The sequence below is a fragment of the Populus alba genome, chromosome 1, assembly GCF_005239225.2.
Source record: "Populus alba chromosome 1, ASM523922v2, whole genome shotgun sequence".
NCBI lineage: Eukaryota > Viridiplantae > Streptophyta > Magnoliopsida > Malpighiales > Salicaceae > Populus > Populus alba.
This window is the reverse complement of record NC_133284.1, coordinates 54,373,931-54,393,000: the sequence shown is the minus strand read 5'-3', so window position 1 is coordinate 54,393,000 and position 19,070 is coordinate 54,373,931. Positions and strand designations below refer to the sequence as shown.

The following is a 19,070-nucleotide window of genomic DNA, read 5'->3' as shown; positions in this document are numbered from 1 at the left end:
GAAAAAAAAAGTGCATGAAATCAATCAGGAAAGATTCGTATTGAACTTTGTTAAAATTAAAATGGAAAATGTTGAGTGCTATAAGAATGATGAACATTTCTTTTACTTAATGTTGCTGAAGAGTTAGTAATATAACCTCTTACGTGGTAAAAGCACAAATATTGAGATTACTGAGATATATTGTTTTCATTAAGATATGGAATTCTTTAAAACAACTAGCTATGCAGTTTTTTGCACGGCATGGGTCCGTGAAGTCCTCTATAAAAGCCTGAACCTCCTCGCTGCCATTTGCAACAATTAATATTGTAATAGTTGATATATATTAAGATGGGGCTGTTCCTTCAGGTGTTGACGGTGTTAGTGATAACGGTTTCCCTGCAAGGATGGGTGGCTCTTGGCTGCTTGGAGGAAGAGAGGATCGCTCTGTTGCACCTCAAAGATTCTCTTAACTATCCCAATGGCACCTCCCTTTCCTCCTGGAGAATAGCCCACCCCAACTGCTGTGAGTGGGATCGGGAAAGTATTGTCTGCAACAGCAGTACAGGTCGAGTCACCGAACTCTATCTTGGGGGTGTAAGGAACCAGGAGATGGGAGATTGGTACTTCAATGCCTCATTGTTCCTTCCTTTCCAACAACTCTACTATCTCTCCTTGTGGAATAATAGTATAGCCGGTTGGGTTCAGAACAAAGGTTTGCTCTCTTAAGTATTACAAAATATTTATATTAGTTTTATTTTTTTAGAATTAATCAAATAAAGTGTTGTTTAATTAGTATCATTTTGGAAGACAATAGAAAGCATATTTAGTAAAAAGGAGTTGTTTAATTCCTTACATTATTAATATAATCATACCACCACAACATATTATAATCATGACATCATCACTGTAACAATTATTCCTCTTACTTTCACTGCCATCATTACTGCTCTTTCTTTCACTTTCACCGCCTCAACCTCTTTACATAAAGTCACCTTATCAATTACATGCCTCTTGATCAATAATAATTAAGTTACTCCAATGATATCTTTTTTATGTTCTTTACATGAAGTCTTAATTAATTTATTTTTTATTTGTTTATATAGGTGGTCATGAGTTACAGAAATTAAGTAATTTGGAGCTCCTTGACTTGGAATATAATTGTTTCAATAACAGTATTCTATGGTATATAGAGGGGCTTCCATCTCTTAAAGTACTATATTTAAGTTATAATAGACTGGAGGGGTTAATAGATTTGAAAGGTTAGTTTTTTTTTTTATATTATTATTTTTATAAATATTAAATTTAATTAACACAATTATCTGTTACATTTAATTTCCAAAAACACAATTAATGAGTATTGTATTAATTAATTTATTTCATATAAATATCAAGAATCTTTGAGTAGCTTGGAGTACTTGGATCTAAGCGGCAACAATATTAACAAATTGGTAGCCTCAAGAGGTAATTAGTAACACATTCACATTACCTACTTGGCTGGTAGCATCATGAAGATGATATTAATTATTCTTGTTTCTTCCCTAACTAACTTGCAGGTCCAAGCAACTTGAGAACTCTATGGCTGGATAATATCACAACTTATGGAAGCAGCTTCCAGTTACTGCAACCATTAGGAGCATTCCCAAACCTCACAACACTTTATTTGGAATCCAATGATTTTAGAGGAAGAATATTAGGTGACGGTAAGTACTTATAGTACATATATAGTGATGTTTATATATTTGGGTTTAATTAAAAAATTTAATTTGCTACTTTTGAACAAACAGAGTTGCAAAATTTGAGCTCCTTGAAAAGTTTGTATCTAGAAGGTTGTTCTCTAGATGAACACTCCCTTCAAAGCCTTGGAGCACTGTCTTCTCTAGAACAACTGTCATTGCAAACTCTCAATGGCACTGTACCTTTTATAGGTAAATCAACAAATTTCAACTCCACTATTACTTTTTATTGACTATTCAAATTAGGAAATTAACTCAATTAGAATCATTATAATTTCTTTTTATTTTTAAAAAATATGACATTTTCTAAACAAGGGAAAGAAAAACAAAATATGAAAAAAATAATAGTGTAATATATCATATTAGTGGTTTGATGAAATTATAATATTTTTAACTTGAGTATTCTTCGTTTATTAGGATCATTCCCAAACCTCACGACACTTTACCTGGAAGGCAATGATTTTAGAGGAAGAATATTAGGTGAGAGTAAGTAATTATATATAGTGATGTTCATATATTTGGGTTTAATTGAAAAATACAATTTGCTACTTTTGAACAAACAGAGTTGCAAAATTTGAGCTCCTTGGAAGAGTTGTATCTGGACGGTTGTTCTCTAGATGAACACTTTCTTCAAAGCCTTGAAGTACTGCATTCTCTAAAAAATCTGTCATTACAAGAACTTAATGGCACTATTCTTTCTAAAGGTAAATTAACAAATTTCAACTCCACTATTACTTATCATTCATCATTTTATTTTTTCTATACCTGCTATAATTAGGTGTCTTTATAGATTTCATCTTTTATGTTTTAGCAACCTACTAAACAAGTCTTAGAGACAATTAAATCTTAAATTTAGAAATTAACTCAATTGAAATCTTTATTATTTTAAAATTCTACAATCCATTTAATATAAATAATATTTCAATTTAATTTTGCCCACCCCTCTCTCAACAGTATTTCAGTGTAATGTAAATAAAATGATACCATAAAAAACAATAATTTCTTTAATGAAAAGGTAACTTCATATATAGAGAGTGCTATTTTTAGGAGGAGGATAAATTAACAATGGTGTATTTCTATTTTTGGGCCAGATGTATAAAAAAACCTTATATTAATTGGACAATACAATTTCTACACTTACCTGATGTTTTTTGTTTTTTTAGCCATGATTAATAAGTAATGAATTATTTCTAATTTTAATTCCTTCTACGCTAATATAATTTCTTGTTTAATTAATCGTGACAGGCTTCCTTGATCTCAAGAACTTAGAATACTTGGATTTGAGTTACAATACTCTCAATAATATCATCTTCCAAACTATCAGAACATTGACCTCTCTTAAAACATTGATATTGGAGGATTGTAGTCTAAATGGCCAAATACCTACAACCCAAGGTAAGGTTGATTACTCTTGCTCTTTAATTTCCTTTATAATTAATTCCTTCTACGCGATTATAATTTCTTGTTTAATTGATTGTAGCAGGCTTTCTTAATCTCAAGAACTTGGAATACTTAGATTTGAGTTCGAATACTCTTGATAACAACATCTTACAATCCATCGGAACAATGACCTCTCTCAAAACTTTGATTTTGAAGAGCTGCAAACTAGATGGCCAAATACCTACAGCTCAAGGTAAGGTTGATGACTCTTATTCTCTCTCTAGGTTATGTATTTTCTATTAGACACTCAAAGTTTTAATTTTCTCTATATTATAATGTAACCAGGCCTATGTGACTTAAATCATCTCCAAGACCTGAATATGCGTGACAATGATCTTAATGGTTTCTTGCCTCCGTGTCTGGCGAACTTGACTTCCCTTCAACAACTAGATCTCTCTTCCAACAACTTGAAGATTCCTATGTCATTGAGCCCATTATACAACCTTTCAAAACTCAAGTATTTTGATGGGTCGGGTAATGAAATATTCGCAGAAAAAGATGATCATAATCTGAGCCCAAACTTCCAGTTAGAGTTGCTCTATTTGAGAGGTCGTGGACAAGATGCGGGAGCATTACCCAAGTTCTTCTACCATCAGTTCAGCCTACAATCTTTGGATCTTACAAACATCCAAATAAAGGGAGAGTTTCCAAATTGGTTGATTGAGAACAACACATACCTACATCAACTTTATTTAGAAAACTGTTCTCTTTCGGGTCCATTCTTGTTGCCAAAGAATTCTCATGTGAATTTGTCATTCCTAAGTATATCCATGAATCATTTCCAAGGCCAAATACCTTCAGAAATTGGAGCTCGTTTGCCAGGGTTAGCAGTTTTACTTATGTCTGACAATGGTTTCAGTGGAAGCATTCCTTTTTCGTTGGGTAACATTAGCTCGATGCAAGTGTTAGACCTGTCCAACAACAATTTGCAAGGGCAGATCTCTGAAGGGATAGGGAATATGTCTTCTCTTGAATTCTTGGACTTATCAGGGAACAATTTCTCCGGTCGTTTACCACCTAGATTCGACACTTCTTCAAATTTGAGATATGTTTATTTGTCTAGAAATAAGTTGCAAGGACCGATCACAATGGAATTTTATGACCCCGCTGAGATAGTGGCATTGGATCTTTCCCATAATAATTTAACTAGTACAATTCCAGAATGGATTGGCAGGCTATCTAACTTGAGATTTCTACTCTTGAGTTATAACAATCTTGAAGGTGAAATCCCAATTCAATTATCAAGGTTGGACCAATTATCCTTGATTGATCTTTCTCATAATCACCTTTCTGGTAACATCCTCTCTTGGATGATATCTACTCATCCTTCCCCACAGTTATACAATTCTTATGATTCTATGTCCTCATCACAACAATCCTTCGAGTTTACAACAAAGAATGTATCCCTTTCTTATAGAGGCGACAATATATGGTACTTCATAGGAATTGATTTCTCATGCAACAATTTCACCGGGAAGATTCCTCCTCAAATTGGAAACCTCAGTATGATCAAGGCATTGAACCTTTCGCACAACAGTTTGACAGGACCAATTCCACAAACATTTTCAAACTTAAAGGAAATAGAGAGCTTGGATCTTTCTTACAACAAACTGGATGGAGAAATCCCACCTCGACTTACTGAACTATTTTCTATAGAAGTTTTTAGTGTGGCTCACAATAATTTATCCGGTAAGACTCCTGCGAGAGTTGCACAATTTGCCACGTTTGAGGCGAGCTGCTACAAAGACAACCCTTTTCTTTGTGGAGAACCGCTACCCAAAATATGTGGTGCGACTATGCCACCATCACCAACACCAACTTCAACGAACAATGAAGATAATGGTGGCTTCATGGATATAGAGGTTTTCTATGTGACCTTTTGGGTTGCATACATCATGGTGCTGCTGGTGATAGGTGCAGTTTTGCATATAAATCCATATTGGCGACGAGCATGGTTTCACTTTGTTGAGGTGAGCATCAACAATTGCTATTATTTTCTAGTGGACAACCTTCCCATTTTATCAAAGTTTGGGTTTTCATAGCCTTGATGGTACCAAGACTTGGTGCATCGTTGTGTATTCTAGTTTTAAGATTTAAACAAGTTTAAAGGCATGCTCAAGCGATGCTGTATTAATTTATATAGTTCCATTCGGTTTTGTGGGTTTTTATCTAGCGAGGGCTTTTCAATTCCATGAGTTTTTACTTCCCTTGTATATTACATTATTACTTGATATTTACGGATGGTCAATTCAAATTTACAACATGAATATCCAAAAATATTTAATATTAAAGGGAATACATTACAACACAAATATCAATTCAAATTTATTCAAAAAATATGTTCCAAAAGTGATGTACAGAATACTAGAAAACCTTGTATTTGATATGATTAGCTTTCACCTGAAGGTAAAAAAAAAAAAAAAATTAAACTCCCTCTAAAAAAAAACTAGAAAATGAGAATTACAAGAATAACAGACCCAATTAGACTGACAAATGACAAATATCTGGTGAAAGAATATATGAAAATAAAGTTAAGTCTCTTGTTAGAATCTTTAATTACCTCCACTTCCACTCGCTTAAAACAACTGACAAATGAAAATGCATTTCTTCTCTTCTTAGCATGTCCTTTAGCTTTATCATATTTCCAGCTGCAATTGCCACAGCAAGAAGAAAGTTCAGAAAGCAAACAAGGGAGCATTAAAAAACTAAACTGGCCTTATTTGTTTCATGAAAACCACTTTCCTATAAACAACTTTCCTATATTTGATACACTACGAGAAAACCACTTTCCAAGAAAGTGGTTTCAAACATGGAAAACACAGCCCTTTTTCCAGTTTTCTTGGTACAAGATTAATAAAGGAAAATATAATGAAGTCTTTCACTATATTTTCCTTTATTAATCTTGTACAAGGCTGCATGTTGAGAGAACAAATTAACCTGGAGCTTTGATTCAAGAACACTTGGGACTTCACTAGGAATGCTATTAATTTTTCACTTCTCCACAATCATTGCTAAGGATTGTAATGAAGTCTCCCTAATGCTATATAACTCAATTCTTAAGATTTAACAAGGATCATAACAAGTACAATATGGAGTACACTGCATTTAAATGTATATAACTCAATTCTTAAGATTGTCAACAAAATATCATGTTATTGGAACCGATGAAAATGCTAGCTTTGGATGGGTCTAATTAAGGGCTCATCCATATTGTATTATAATTACATTTAACGTTTAATATATATTAGATAAACTTAAAAAATAATAATTAAAACAAAAATAAAATAATTCACCTTTAACAAATTTATTTTTTATAGAAACTAGTTTCCAAGCGGAAACTACAATCAAGGCCTAAAAACATTTTACACTGCATTTACATCAACTATTGAAATTACAAGGTCCCACTAGGGAAAGACAAATAGATATGGAGTCGCGTTAATTATGAGGCATTTTCTTCACAAGTTCTAATCGTAGATTGGGTTTTGTCAGATTCCAAGTGAAGTCTGTTCAGAAACTAAACAACATTATGGCTTTGAGTACTATTGAAAATGATGATTTATGGCATCCCTTAAAAACTTAAAAGGTGTCAAGTGCATTTTATAAAATCCACCAATATTCCCTCCTTAAGTTCTGAAAGAAAAAAAAATATAGTTTTAGCATTCTTTCCGCAATGAACTTGCATTATTTTACAGCAAATGCATGTACCAATCCAACAAACATTTTCATTCTACAGAAACATACTCATGCGAGGGTAAACTATACATTTCTATCAGCAAGATAGAGATCCTTGCTCAAGCTCTTAAGAACACAACTTATCATTCAACATTTTGGCTGTAGTCATCAACCAGAAGATACAATCCCTCCGAATGCACTGCTGAATGGCTGAAAGAGGCCACCAAGTTTTCAACTTTTCCACCTCTATATGCAACCGATATTTGGAATGTAACCTTATCTCTTCATCTCCTCATTCAGCAATTGGTATATGTTCTCCGAATGATGATGTAAGCTGCCACCAGCATGAAATTCATGAGCACGAGCTCCAACGTCAATCCAGCTACAGCCAGGGGTTTTAGAGACACCACACTTCCGCATCTTTGCAGAATCATCCCACCTTCTCATATTTGCATATATCTTAGATGAGATAATTGCATCTCTGGAAACAATTGAATGACCCTTTCACCAACATCTGCATTTCTACGCCTCTGACAGGCACCAAGCAATGACCCCAACACAATTTCATCTCGTTTTCCAGGCATCTTCTTGATCAAGTCCCAAGCTTTGTTCAGAAGTCCTGCACGTGCACAAAGATCAACCATGCAAGAATAATGCTCGACTTTTGGGACCAATCCTCACATATCCAGGTCAGTTTGTGTGCATCTTTACTAATTCTACGGGTCCTGAAATTAATAACCATATAAACTTTTAGTAGTTATCATATTAGTAACCATATGGCTCGGACTTAAAACTATAAGGGGAGAAAACCTCTTGGTCTCAAGCTTCTATCACTGGACCATAATAAGTTTTTGATTACGCGGGTCATTGATTAATCTAATTTCTCAATTAGCATTATTCTTTTATTTTTATAAAATTTAGCTTAAATTATATTCTAATTCGACTTAGTCAAAACTTTTTTAACTACAAGAAAAATATGAGATTTATCTATTCAATTGTGATATTCTATATTAAATTCCCATTGAATTTGTATTCACAAATGCTCTGATTTAGTTTAGTTAATGCTGATCCACATCTTCAAGTTGAAAATGAAAGACTTGGTTTGATAATTAAGAAAATATGTTAAGAGATTCTTGAACTAATTAAGATTTGAACCTTAAACCAAGATGTTAAAAGAGGTTGAAGAATTGGACTAAATCTCCTTGCGTAAAATTTGGCAAATGGGAGACTTTGAGCTGTTGTCTGCTGATGAGATCAATGGCTGGAAAATGTTACTTTTCAATGTTTTTATCGTTCCTTCTCAAGGAAAACTACTTCAAAGGAAAAGATTGAATGCTCCAACAGCTTCTGATTTGTCCACTCTTTCACTTCCAGGTTCCAGCTAAATCCAGTACGATGCAGGCAGCCTTCTGGAATAGATTCAGAAACAACTCCAGCTTTTCCACAGACATGAATGTCGGATTTATATTCATAATGTGGAAAAACAAGCAGGAAAACTTGAATGAATGTCGAGATTTTAGGTTCAACCAAACCAGGATCTGCTGCAAGGTTTGGTTGCAACCTTGCAGCAGATTCGAGCAGTTTCGTGAAGTATTGCTGGCTCAATGGAATTAGGCCCCCTTGATGAGAATTTGGCCATTGCTGGATTTGAATTCACTCCCAAATCTGTATTTCCAGGACTAATTGATGCTGGAGGTTTTCTGTTTCAATAAGCATAAAGAGCACGCATAAGATTTTTTAGAAAGGGAGCAAGTGAAAGGGATGGAGGAGTCCTTACTTGGCGGAGATGATGAAGGCAATGGCAGCCTCGCCATCAGTGAGATCGATGTTATTAGGTTGACCTTCACGTCAGACTGAGTCTTATAACTAGGTCTTAAAGGATCTCCTCTAGTTTGTATTAGCTAGTTAACCAATGCTCTGTCGCAGATGAGATATTTGTTTTCCAATAAAAAAAATATAAAAGCTTTTCTGATGTGTTTTTTTACATAATTTTTTAAAGTATAAATTAAAAAGTCTATACATTCATCTATTTCAATAAAAAATCATTAATAATAAATAAAGATGAAATTCAAAAAATCAAGAGAGATTTGTAGATGAAGATATTTACCCTAACAACATGAGACTTTGACCTGACTGTGTTTAATAAAATAAAAGGAAAAAAATATTATGTAAGGTTATACATATTAAAAATATCATCAAAAAATAAATATATTTTTATTTTTAAAAATAAATTTCATTTATATAAAACATAAAATATTTTTTATAAATGAATTGGAATAATATCTTCAAAAATTAAATGCATACAAAATAATTAAAAAAATAACCATTATTTAAAAAATGCTAAATAAAAAAAATAAAAAATCAAAGAGAATATGTATTAATTTAAATATAAATCAAAAAATTATTTTAAAAAATGCATATTAAAAAAGGTATCAATTAAAAAAAATAAAAATTAGAATAAAAAAAGCTAGACATTGCTAGGCCTCACAAGCTCCTTTTTCAATCAATTGTTTTGACACAAAACACCTAAAAAACACCCAAACATTCTAGACATCTAGATAAACTCATTTATGGCTTTAAAAACCCAAAAGACTGTTCAAAAATTTGAAATAAACCCAAAACAAAAATTCCAAGCTCAAATATTTTTTGTAGGTAATTTGAAGGTGAAAAAAAAAAAACACTTAAATGGAGCTCTTCTCACTAAATAAAACCCGCTGACACTACAATTAACTGTTTTTATGGTCGAAATCGATATCAATAATGATTTTCTTTCTACCGTTAGAATGCAATGACTCTCTTTTCTCTCTCGAACCTAGAACTAAAATAAATAAATAAAATGATGTTATGGAACAAAAGTGATTTTTTTTCTAAATCATTGAAAATAAGAGGGAATCAATTTTTATAATTTGAAAAGTATGATAACTAAGTTAAACATTTCACCGAGAAGTTTTAAACATCACCCATCTCATCCGCGTGTTTCATTTTGGTTCTATATCTTTCAGTTTTTTTTTTTTTTTTAATAATTTTAGTTAAATGAACCTTCAATTAAGCCTCTAAAAGGCAAAATAAAGAAGAAAAAGAAGAAGAAAAGGGACGGGAAAAAAAAAAAAAAACTCATGGGCAAAGAAAATCTTTTGTGCCCATTAGTGTGTGCAGGTGAACAATACTCCCCCCACTCCTTTTAGGATGTTGTTAATTCATGGTAGGGGAAAATTAACAAGAAAAGTAATGGAGTGAGAAAAATTGAATTGAATCAGAGGGAAGATTATAGATGAAAGCACAGTTGTGTGTACTGAAATTGTCATCTACAATGAACATCTACGCATGCTTCACCACAAGAGGACTCTTGACACGGTGGCCGTTGCTATCTGACCACGTAAGGTGCCCAAAGGTGTAGTCTTTCGGCATTCCATTCACTACAGGCTTAAAAGTAACCTTGAAAATCTTCTCTTCACCGGCTTTCTTGAATTCCAAGCTTGAAGGTTCAACAACCACTGAAACCTTAGGTGGTGCCTTGACTTTGACTGTGTATGTGCCCGGAGCCCCACGTTCTTCACCCGGCGAGTAACAGTTACTGGGCCATTGAGATCAGGTACTGTGAAAGGATAGTTGAACTCAGCCAAGCTAGCATTCTCAGGACATTTATACGGCACACCTGGTGTATTTCTATTTTTGGGTCAGATGTATAAAAAAACCTTTTATTAATTGGAGAATATAATTTCTACACTAACCCGATGTTTTTTTTTTGTTTTTTTAACCATGATTAATAAGTAATGAATTATTTTTAATTTTAATTCCTTCTACGCTAATATAATTTCTTGTTTAATTGATCGTGACATGCTTCCTTGATCTCAAGAACTTGGAATACTTGGATTTGAGTTACAATACTCTCAATAATAGCATCTTCCAAACTATCAAAACGATGACCTCTCTTAAAACATTGATATTGGAGGATTGCAGTCTAAATGACTAAATACCTACAACCCAAGGTAAGGTTGATCACTCTTGCTCTTTCATTTCCTTTATAATTAATTCCTTCTACGTGATCATAATTTCTTGTTTAATTGATTGTAGGCAGGCTTCCTTAATCTCAAGAACTTGGAATACTTAGATTTGAGTTCCAATACTCTTGATAACAACATCTTACAATCCATCGGAACAATGACCTCTCTCAAAACTTTGATTTTGGTGAGCTGCAAACTAGATGGCCAAATACCTAACCGGATCGGGTGGTTTTTTTTATTTTTTAATCGGTTTATTCAGTTTTTTCTATCGGTTCGGTTATTTCGGTTAATTTTTTCTCGGTTTCTTCGGTTTAATCGGTTGGTCGGTTTTTTTTGAACACCCCTAGTAAGAACAATTGAGTTGCTTCTTCAGATAAGGACCGTGCTTCCCTTCTCCATTACCAGCACCAGGCGATTTTATTCTCATTTGATTCCCAAGTCTTGTACCACCTCTGATGTAGCGACTGGTCTGCATAACATGGGGTTCGATCTGCCGATTTGCCACATCCATTTGTTGCTCGTGTTGGATGATTAATCCATGAACATGGCATGTGTCTGGGATTGGTGACATCATGAGGATCGACCCACGCACTGTTGAGTAAGCTTTATTAAGACCCATTAGAAATTGCATGACTCTCTCATTTTCTTCTCTTGAAGCTTGTGTTTTGGAACCCTCGCAGGTGCATATGATGGGTTCATGGGAGGAATCTAATTTGTTCCATAAAGCCTTGAGTTTAGTATAGTTTTCTGAAATTGTGAGGTTACCTTGTCGATGCTCAGCGATTTCTTGACGGATTTGGAAAATCCTAGAGTCATTGTGACACGACCAAAAGATTGATGTCTTCTCCCAAGTGCAGGAGTGTCGAAGTAATAAATAACCCGGCAAGACCGGGGTCGAACCACAGAGAGGTTAATTGTATAAATTATAAATAACAACACAACAATAACAACAATAATAATAACAATAACAGTAATAATAATAATAATAATAATAATAATAATAATAATAATAATTAATAATAATAATAATAATACTCAATACGTGGCGTTGTTATACCTGAGAATGATCTAAAAGATCGGGTCACATGTTTCCAGCCTATATACTGAGTTTATGAAAAGATCAAAGAGATATATTATATATAATATAAACAGATTTTTGATGCGAATGAACAAGGCAAGATCAACAATATCAGGATCCTTGATCAAACACAGAGCATACTTAACATACATAAAATATAACAAGAATGTAAATAATAGTAATAGTAATAATAATAATAATAATAATAGTAATAATATTAGTAGTAGAAATAATAACAACAATAAAAAGAAGAGGAGGAAGAAATTAATGAGAACTTTGAGATGGAAGATTAATGTAAGGATTAAACAATGATAAAAATAAATGTCAAGGTTAGAGGATCCACCAATGGTATTTAAAACAAGTATAATATAAACTCTTATTACTCAATTTGGAAACCACACACGAAGGAGGTTCCATTCGGATGATTTGTCATTGATAGCTCATTATAAATTATTAACATGATCATATTAATTATCTTATTTACATAACACCAAACTTTTAAATATTGTCAGGAATTCATGATGTTAACTGATGTTAACAACAAATCAAGTACCTTTCATAGCCCCAGGTGTAGGTAATACCATACGGTTGGGTTATGAGAGTGCCAAGCATTTGTTGTACCAAGTATTATACAACACAAATTTAGATTAACCATTTAACAAGCAAGGTATTAAGAATTAGTAAGATAAAAAGATAAGACATATTAATATTAAACATTAAGGTCCATGTTGAGTTTACACCATACTTGTTCTTACACCATTAGTGTAACCTTTTCACCTTGACATAATAAACTTAGCTAAACATAATGAAGAAGAAAAACATAAATAAATAAAACAAGAACATAAATAAAATACAAGTTAACTAAAGAAAGGAAAGGAAATGAAAAGCATAAACAAGAAATTAATGAAAGCAAAACTTAAGAATTACAAAAATATAAAGAGAGAAAATAAAGAGCATGAACTTGATCTGAACAACCAAGCCCCTAAATACATGGCAAATGCCTCCTTTTATAGGCCAAAATTCGGAATTATTGCTTTGATGACTCATTGTTGAGTGGGTGGCCAACTTTTGACTTAGTGAAAATCCTTATCATCTTGTCTAAATAAAAAGAAAATGCTAGCATCATAACTGGGTCCAGATGTCCAAATTAAAGTTCTAGGAAACTCTCTTAGCTTTCCAGGAAAAAAAAGATGAGGTCATTGGGACTTCTAGAACTCAAGATATGGGCTGAACACTGAACAGTGTTGGGCTGCAGGACAGATTCGGACTTCTCCGTTGTTGCTATAATTTGGACTTGAAAACGGCCTTCTTAGATCTTGATGTCCAAATGAAAGTTGTAGGCCTATGTCTTATTAAATCTCTGTAAAAATTTCAGATCATTTGGATATCTAGAACTCGAGATATGACCCAATTACCGAACAGTGTTCCAGTTTGGACTGCACCAACGTCTCTTTTATAAGCTTCACCCTTCTTTATCTTCAAAATTTCAGTAGTTGAATTCATCAATCAATCCTTTGATTTATGTGATATGCCTGCATTTAAGATGAATATTTACCATATATTAGGGTAATTTATAATATTAGACTTGTTATTATAAAACATGCTTTAGTTAAGGAGTTATTGATACTTTAAGTGCAAAATGATGATATAAACCCTTGATAAACATGCACTTTTAAGTACTAATCACATTGTTTTGTGAGAATCGATCCTTGAGGTCATTACATACCATAGATGCACTAGTGTAATAAAGCACACTGCTTGCAATATCAGGATTTAGTGACTGTAAAATCCATGACAGCACCATGTCGTTGCATCTTTGCCAAACAACAAATTTGGTATCGGTGCTTGCTGGAGGTGTGATGGTTCCGTCAATGAACCCCAATTTATTTTTGGCACTCAAGGCAATACGCATTGAGCGGATACCTTGACCATAATTGTGTCCTTTAAAAGGCTTGGAAACAAGAAGAAGCCCTTGTGAGTCTGAACCATGCAAGGTGAGTGAGTTGGATGTGTTGTCATCCATGTTTATGTTTTGTGTTGGTTGAATTTTGGTGGTGGCGGAAGGTGTGAATAGGTTCACCAATATTGGTGCTTTGATACCATGAAAGAATTATAAACTCTGTAGTGTATTGTATATATTAAGAAGGCTGTAATACATGTGATTTATACAAGTTGCAAAATCTATTCTAGGGAAGCAAATAATCTATTCTAAGAAGGTCAATCACAATAACTGTGATTGCCTCAATCTCAGCAAATACAATAGGAAAACAGTAAACATAATAGAAAGAAATACATATTACAATAGTTGTACAATATCTTTCCTTTTACCAACAAATTGAAGTGTTCGTTCATATGTAGTATCAATAGATGCCCTGTTCATTAATCAGAAAGATGCCATATTTGGAACCATGTTAGAAGCAAATTTTATGTACAATCATCAAGGTCGAATCCATGGAAAATCTCCGTACCTTCTCGAGACTAAAATTGTTGGCAAGAGTTATGGGTCATTTGTAACTCACTCCCGTTCTATGGGTCTGTTACACATCATGCGTTGCCAAGTTTTGGAGAATTTTCAAATCCAATTTCATTTCATTCTTGTTATAATTTATTTTATGATATAAATGAATCTGATAAGTAGAAGAACAACCCGTTCTATGGGTTATGCTTATCTAGAAACCACTAGTGATGTTGATGTGATTCCTTTATTTTATCTAGAAACCACTTGCTCAGATTTTGGTAAATTCTTAGTTTGCTCCTTCAAATTTCTCAATTTCGTCTTGAAATTTTAGTTTGTAACAATCGCCATCTAAAACAACCCGTTCTATGGGTTAACTCTACATCATTATTTTATAAACGAATTGAATATATAATAAATACCGAGTGAAAGAGTAAATTTAGTTGTCTAACGTACTAAAGTTTAAATAGGTGACTTTAGAATCACCAAGCAGTGAATCACACGTACGGGAATATTGAAAGAATAATTAAAGTGATTTTGCTAACATTGTAAAAAAAAATTGAAATCACGCCTTTTGTGGAAAAATTGACCCCAAGTCGATTAACAGAAAACTTGACCCCAAGTCAAAGTCTTTTGTGGAAAAACATGAATAAAAAGTTAACGTTGGCCAGCTCACTTTCCATGAAGATGATTGATACAGAGCCCTCCCTACTATCTTTATGGAAATCACGTCTAGAAAATCATGCCTTAATTTTAATATTTTAATATAGTTCTCAATTATCATAAGAAAAAAAAAAAAGAAGAAGAATGCAACCACCGATTAATTAATGGAAAATTTTAAGATATATTGAAGCGATTGAGGTTTCAATTTCTTCACAAGAAACCAGTAAATAAAAATAATACAAAAAAAAAAAAACTAGGAACGTGAAGAAAAAACACACTCATTACTCTTGCAATTCTAGAAACATTTTCTCTATATTATATTTTTATTTAGATATGTTTTTAGTTTTTAAAAATACAAATAGAGGAAGAACAACCGTGCTGAGGATGTAAAAAGCAGTTTCTCTATGTGTTAGAAAATAATATAACTCATATCCTAGGACCTTACCTAATAGCTTAAGCTATTATGCTGAGATGTTTCTTTGACATGGTATCAGAGTCTTGATGACCAAATAGTCACGAGTTTGAATCTCATCATCTCTATTTATTTGATAAAAATTAAGCATAAGATAATATGAGTCTGTGCAAGTTTCAAGCCTAAAGGGCTTTCACTTGAAGTGATATATTAGAGAATAATATAAATCATATTCTAGAAGCTCACCTAATAGCTTAAATTATTGGATGGATAAAGTTCTTTTATTGCCGTGGGAAATTGCCTGCCTCTGAGCTGTTTGATTGAAACCACTATTGATGTTGATGTGATTCCTTTTATTTTATCTTGAAGCCACCTGTGAAACGACTTGGTCAGATTTTGGTAGATTCTTAGTTTTCTCCTTCAGATTTCTCAATTGCATCTTGAATTTTTAGTTGATGTGATTCCATTATTTTGTTAAATTTTTGAAAGGGTTATAATGCTAGTGATGTTGATGTGATTCCATTATTTTTATGTTTTTTCTTGGCTTCTAAAATGACTTGGTCAGATTTTGTTAAATTTTTAGCTTGCTCCTAGAGATTTCACAATTTCATCTTCAGAGTTTAGTTTGTAACAATCGCCTTCTACAATTTTCATGCTTCATCCATTTATATAAATAATAGTAACACAAATATACATGAATCAATCTCAGTGTTGTTTTTAAAGTTTATATAAAATATTTCATTCTCATCCAAAAAATATTAAAAAGTAGGAAAGAAAAGCCAAATTAATAAAAAATAAAAACAGAAAAATATGATAAAATTTAAGATAATTATTTTTTTTCTAGAAATCCTAAAATTCTATCCACTTAAATTCTCATTCAGCAACAATAATGTATATTCAAAGAAGTGATCAATGGTGTTGAAAAATAAAAATAAAAATAATTATTATCATGTTTTTTTTTAAGGTAAAAAAACATTAATTTATTTTTTCATGAATTTAAAGAAAAAAATATTTAATATAAACTCCCATCATTAAATTAAAAAAATATAAATTTTACACAGTTCTTCTGTATTATACGAGAGGTTGAAGAATAAAGCCCTGTCGAGTACACTGCCGTCCTGCTCTTTTTTTCCACGAGATGGGTCCGTTGGATGTTGCCATCATGCATTTTTTCCATAAGTTGGGTCCGAGATAACATTTCCATCATGCAGTTTCTTCCACGGCATGGGTCCTCAAATTCTAGAAATCCTAAAATTCCGTCCACTTAAATTTTCATCCATCAACACTAATGTATATTCAAAGAAGCGACCAGTGGTGTTAAGAAAAAAAAAATACTTATCATGCTTTTTTAAAAGTAAAAAATTAACTAAAAATAAATTAAAATTTTCTTCCTTAAATTAAATTTTGAATGTTGATTTTGACCTTTTTTCCTTAAATTAATTTTTTTTTTATTAATAGAACTCTCATCAATAAAAAAAATATACTATCAAATTTTAATCTTTGTATTTTTTAATTTTCTCAACCAGTTTTTAACTATTTTCTGGACATTCCGGCATCTTGTTTTTAACTGCTATATATTTTTTTGTTTTCTTTTAAATATATATTTTTTAATTTTTTTTTATATATATACAGAAACAAAAAAAATAGATAACAAGCATTATGATTATTGAAGTTCTCCAATGGAGACAATCTTTATCTCACCAGATTTGTGGAGTCTGGTGGATGAAGGATACGAAGAACCACCTCAAATGGGAACTGCCTCATCTTGAACAGGAGTAAATTAGAAAGATTATTGTAAAAAAATATTTATTTTAAATTTATCTATATTCTATAGTTCAAAAATTAAAAATTAAAAAAAAATCAATCTAAACTCATCTAAAAACAGTTAACTGTGACATCGCTAAATATTTTATAGCATAACTAACAAAGATATTTTATTAATCATTTGATGAATATAAGTATTCAAAATTGGGAGGAACAAAATCAATACTAGTTGTCATATTAATGTAATCTATTAATATAATTCATGTTCATATTACCCAAGAACTCCATAATTCGATATTCACTCTAGCTCTTTCACATTGCCATCACCATTGATATCAAACCTTGACAGCTCTAGTAGATGTCCAAGAGTCCAAGACCTTGTCAATTCAAGGTTTTAAGAAGTACAAGATTTTTATTTTTATTTTAAAAAAAAAAGACATAACCGACCCAATTAAGAATCCAATGAAAAAATTCAGCTGAATTTCTCAAGTGCGAGAAAAAAAATGATTTCGGTAAAAATGAAATTGGTTTCCGAAAGAATTTCGAATGAAAATCTTAGATATTTCAGGGTTTTGATAACATAAATAAATAAAATATATAGAAAGAAGGAAAATAATTTTTTGAATTATAGTATTAAAATATACAATTTTGATAATTATATCTCTTCATGCCTGAAAAATAAGGTATGTAAACCTACAGAGACAATTGAGTGAATCCATTTGATCGGGCTACATCATGGATGAACATGCAGTCAAGCTGAACTGGATTTTAGTTAAATAAAATTGAATTCCATAAAAGTGTAATGAAGTGAAAAGTTGACTCCAAGTCAAAGTCTTTTGTGGAAAAATATTGAATGAAAGGTTAATGCTAGCCAACTATTTTGCCATGTAAGATGGGTATGTGAGACTATTAATGCCATCTGCATTTTTTCCATGATATGATATGGGTAGGTGGAAATGTAATTAAATGCTTTATTATAATTGCTATGTAATATGAATTTTGATGGATTGAGAGATGGAGGATAGAAATAGAAAGAAAGAATGACAAAGCCGAAAAAAGAAGAAAAAAGATCAAAAGGGAGGGGGAGGGATGAAAAAACAAAAGGTGTACCAGTTTTTATTGACTAAAGTAAACTTGTGTTAGGAAGATATAATTATTAATATTAAATTCTAAATACATATTGCATTTCAAAATACATATTGAAAATATTAAATTCATAATAATTTTTTGATAAATAAATAAATTTTTTTATTTGATTGAAAAAAATCCTTCATGTTATTATCGCATGAAATTATTATAAAATCATATATTGTATATGGGTCTGGATTTTTCCATCATGCTAGCCAGCTATGTTGGCATTTTTATTGACTAAAGTAAACTTGACCTTAAGTCAAAGTCTTTTGTGGAAAAACATGAATAAAAAGTTAACGTTGGCCAACTCACTTTCCATGAAGATGATTGATACAAAGCCCTCCCTACTATCTTTATGGAAATCACGTCTAGAAAATCATGCCTTAATTTTAATATTTTAATATAGTTCTCAATTATCATAAGAGAAAATAAAAAAAAGAAGAAGAATGCAACCACCGATTAATTAATGGAAATGTTTAAAATATATTGAAGCGATTGAGGTTTCAATTTCTTCACAAGAAACCAGTAAATAAAAATAATACACAAAAAAAAAAAAAAAGGAATGTAAAGAAAAAACACACTCATTACTCTTGCAAGGCTATCAGCAAGAATATTAAGAACCAGCTGCCATTTCCTATCAATCAAAAAGTAAATTAGTGTGTTATTTATTGAAGTAATTAAAACCAGCTCCAATGCCTCTCTACTAATAAGTTTTTTTTTTTTAACTAAAATAAATGTG

The 19,070-nt window shown here is 32.0% G+C and overlaps 1 protein-coding gene and 1 long non-coding RNA gene across 2 annotated transcripts; both read left to right on the top strand.

Moving 5' to 3' along the window:
- Positions 1-327: 327 nt before the first annotated feature.
- LOC118037699 (cuscuta receptor 1-like) lies at positions 328-5,415 on the top strand. The gene is made up of 9 exons (XM_073407851.1): positions 328-691; positions 1,372-1,440; positions 1,533-1,679; positions 1,764-1,904; positions 2,130-2,192; positions 2,276-2,416; positions 2,958-3,107; positions 3,196-3,345; positions 3,438-5,415. The coding sequence occupies exons 1-9, from the start codon at positions 328-330 to the stop codon at positions 5,192-5,194; spliced, it is 2,982 nt and encodes a 993-aa protein (XP_073263952.1). The 3' UTR covers positions 5,195-5,415.
- Positions 5,416-6,775: 1,360 nt separating this feature from the next.
- On the top strand, positions 6,776-8,796 carry LOC140955420 (uncharacterized). Its single transcript, XR_012169427.1, has 2 exons — positions 6,776-7,513; positions 8,199-8,796. It is a non-coding gene; the product is annotated as an uncharacterized lncRNA (long non-coding RNA).
- The last annotated feature ends 10,274 nt before the right edge of the window (positions 8,797-19,070 follow it).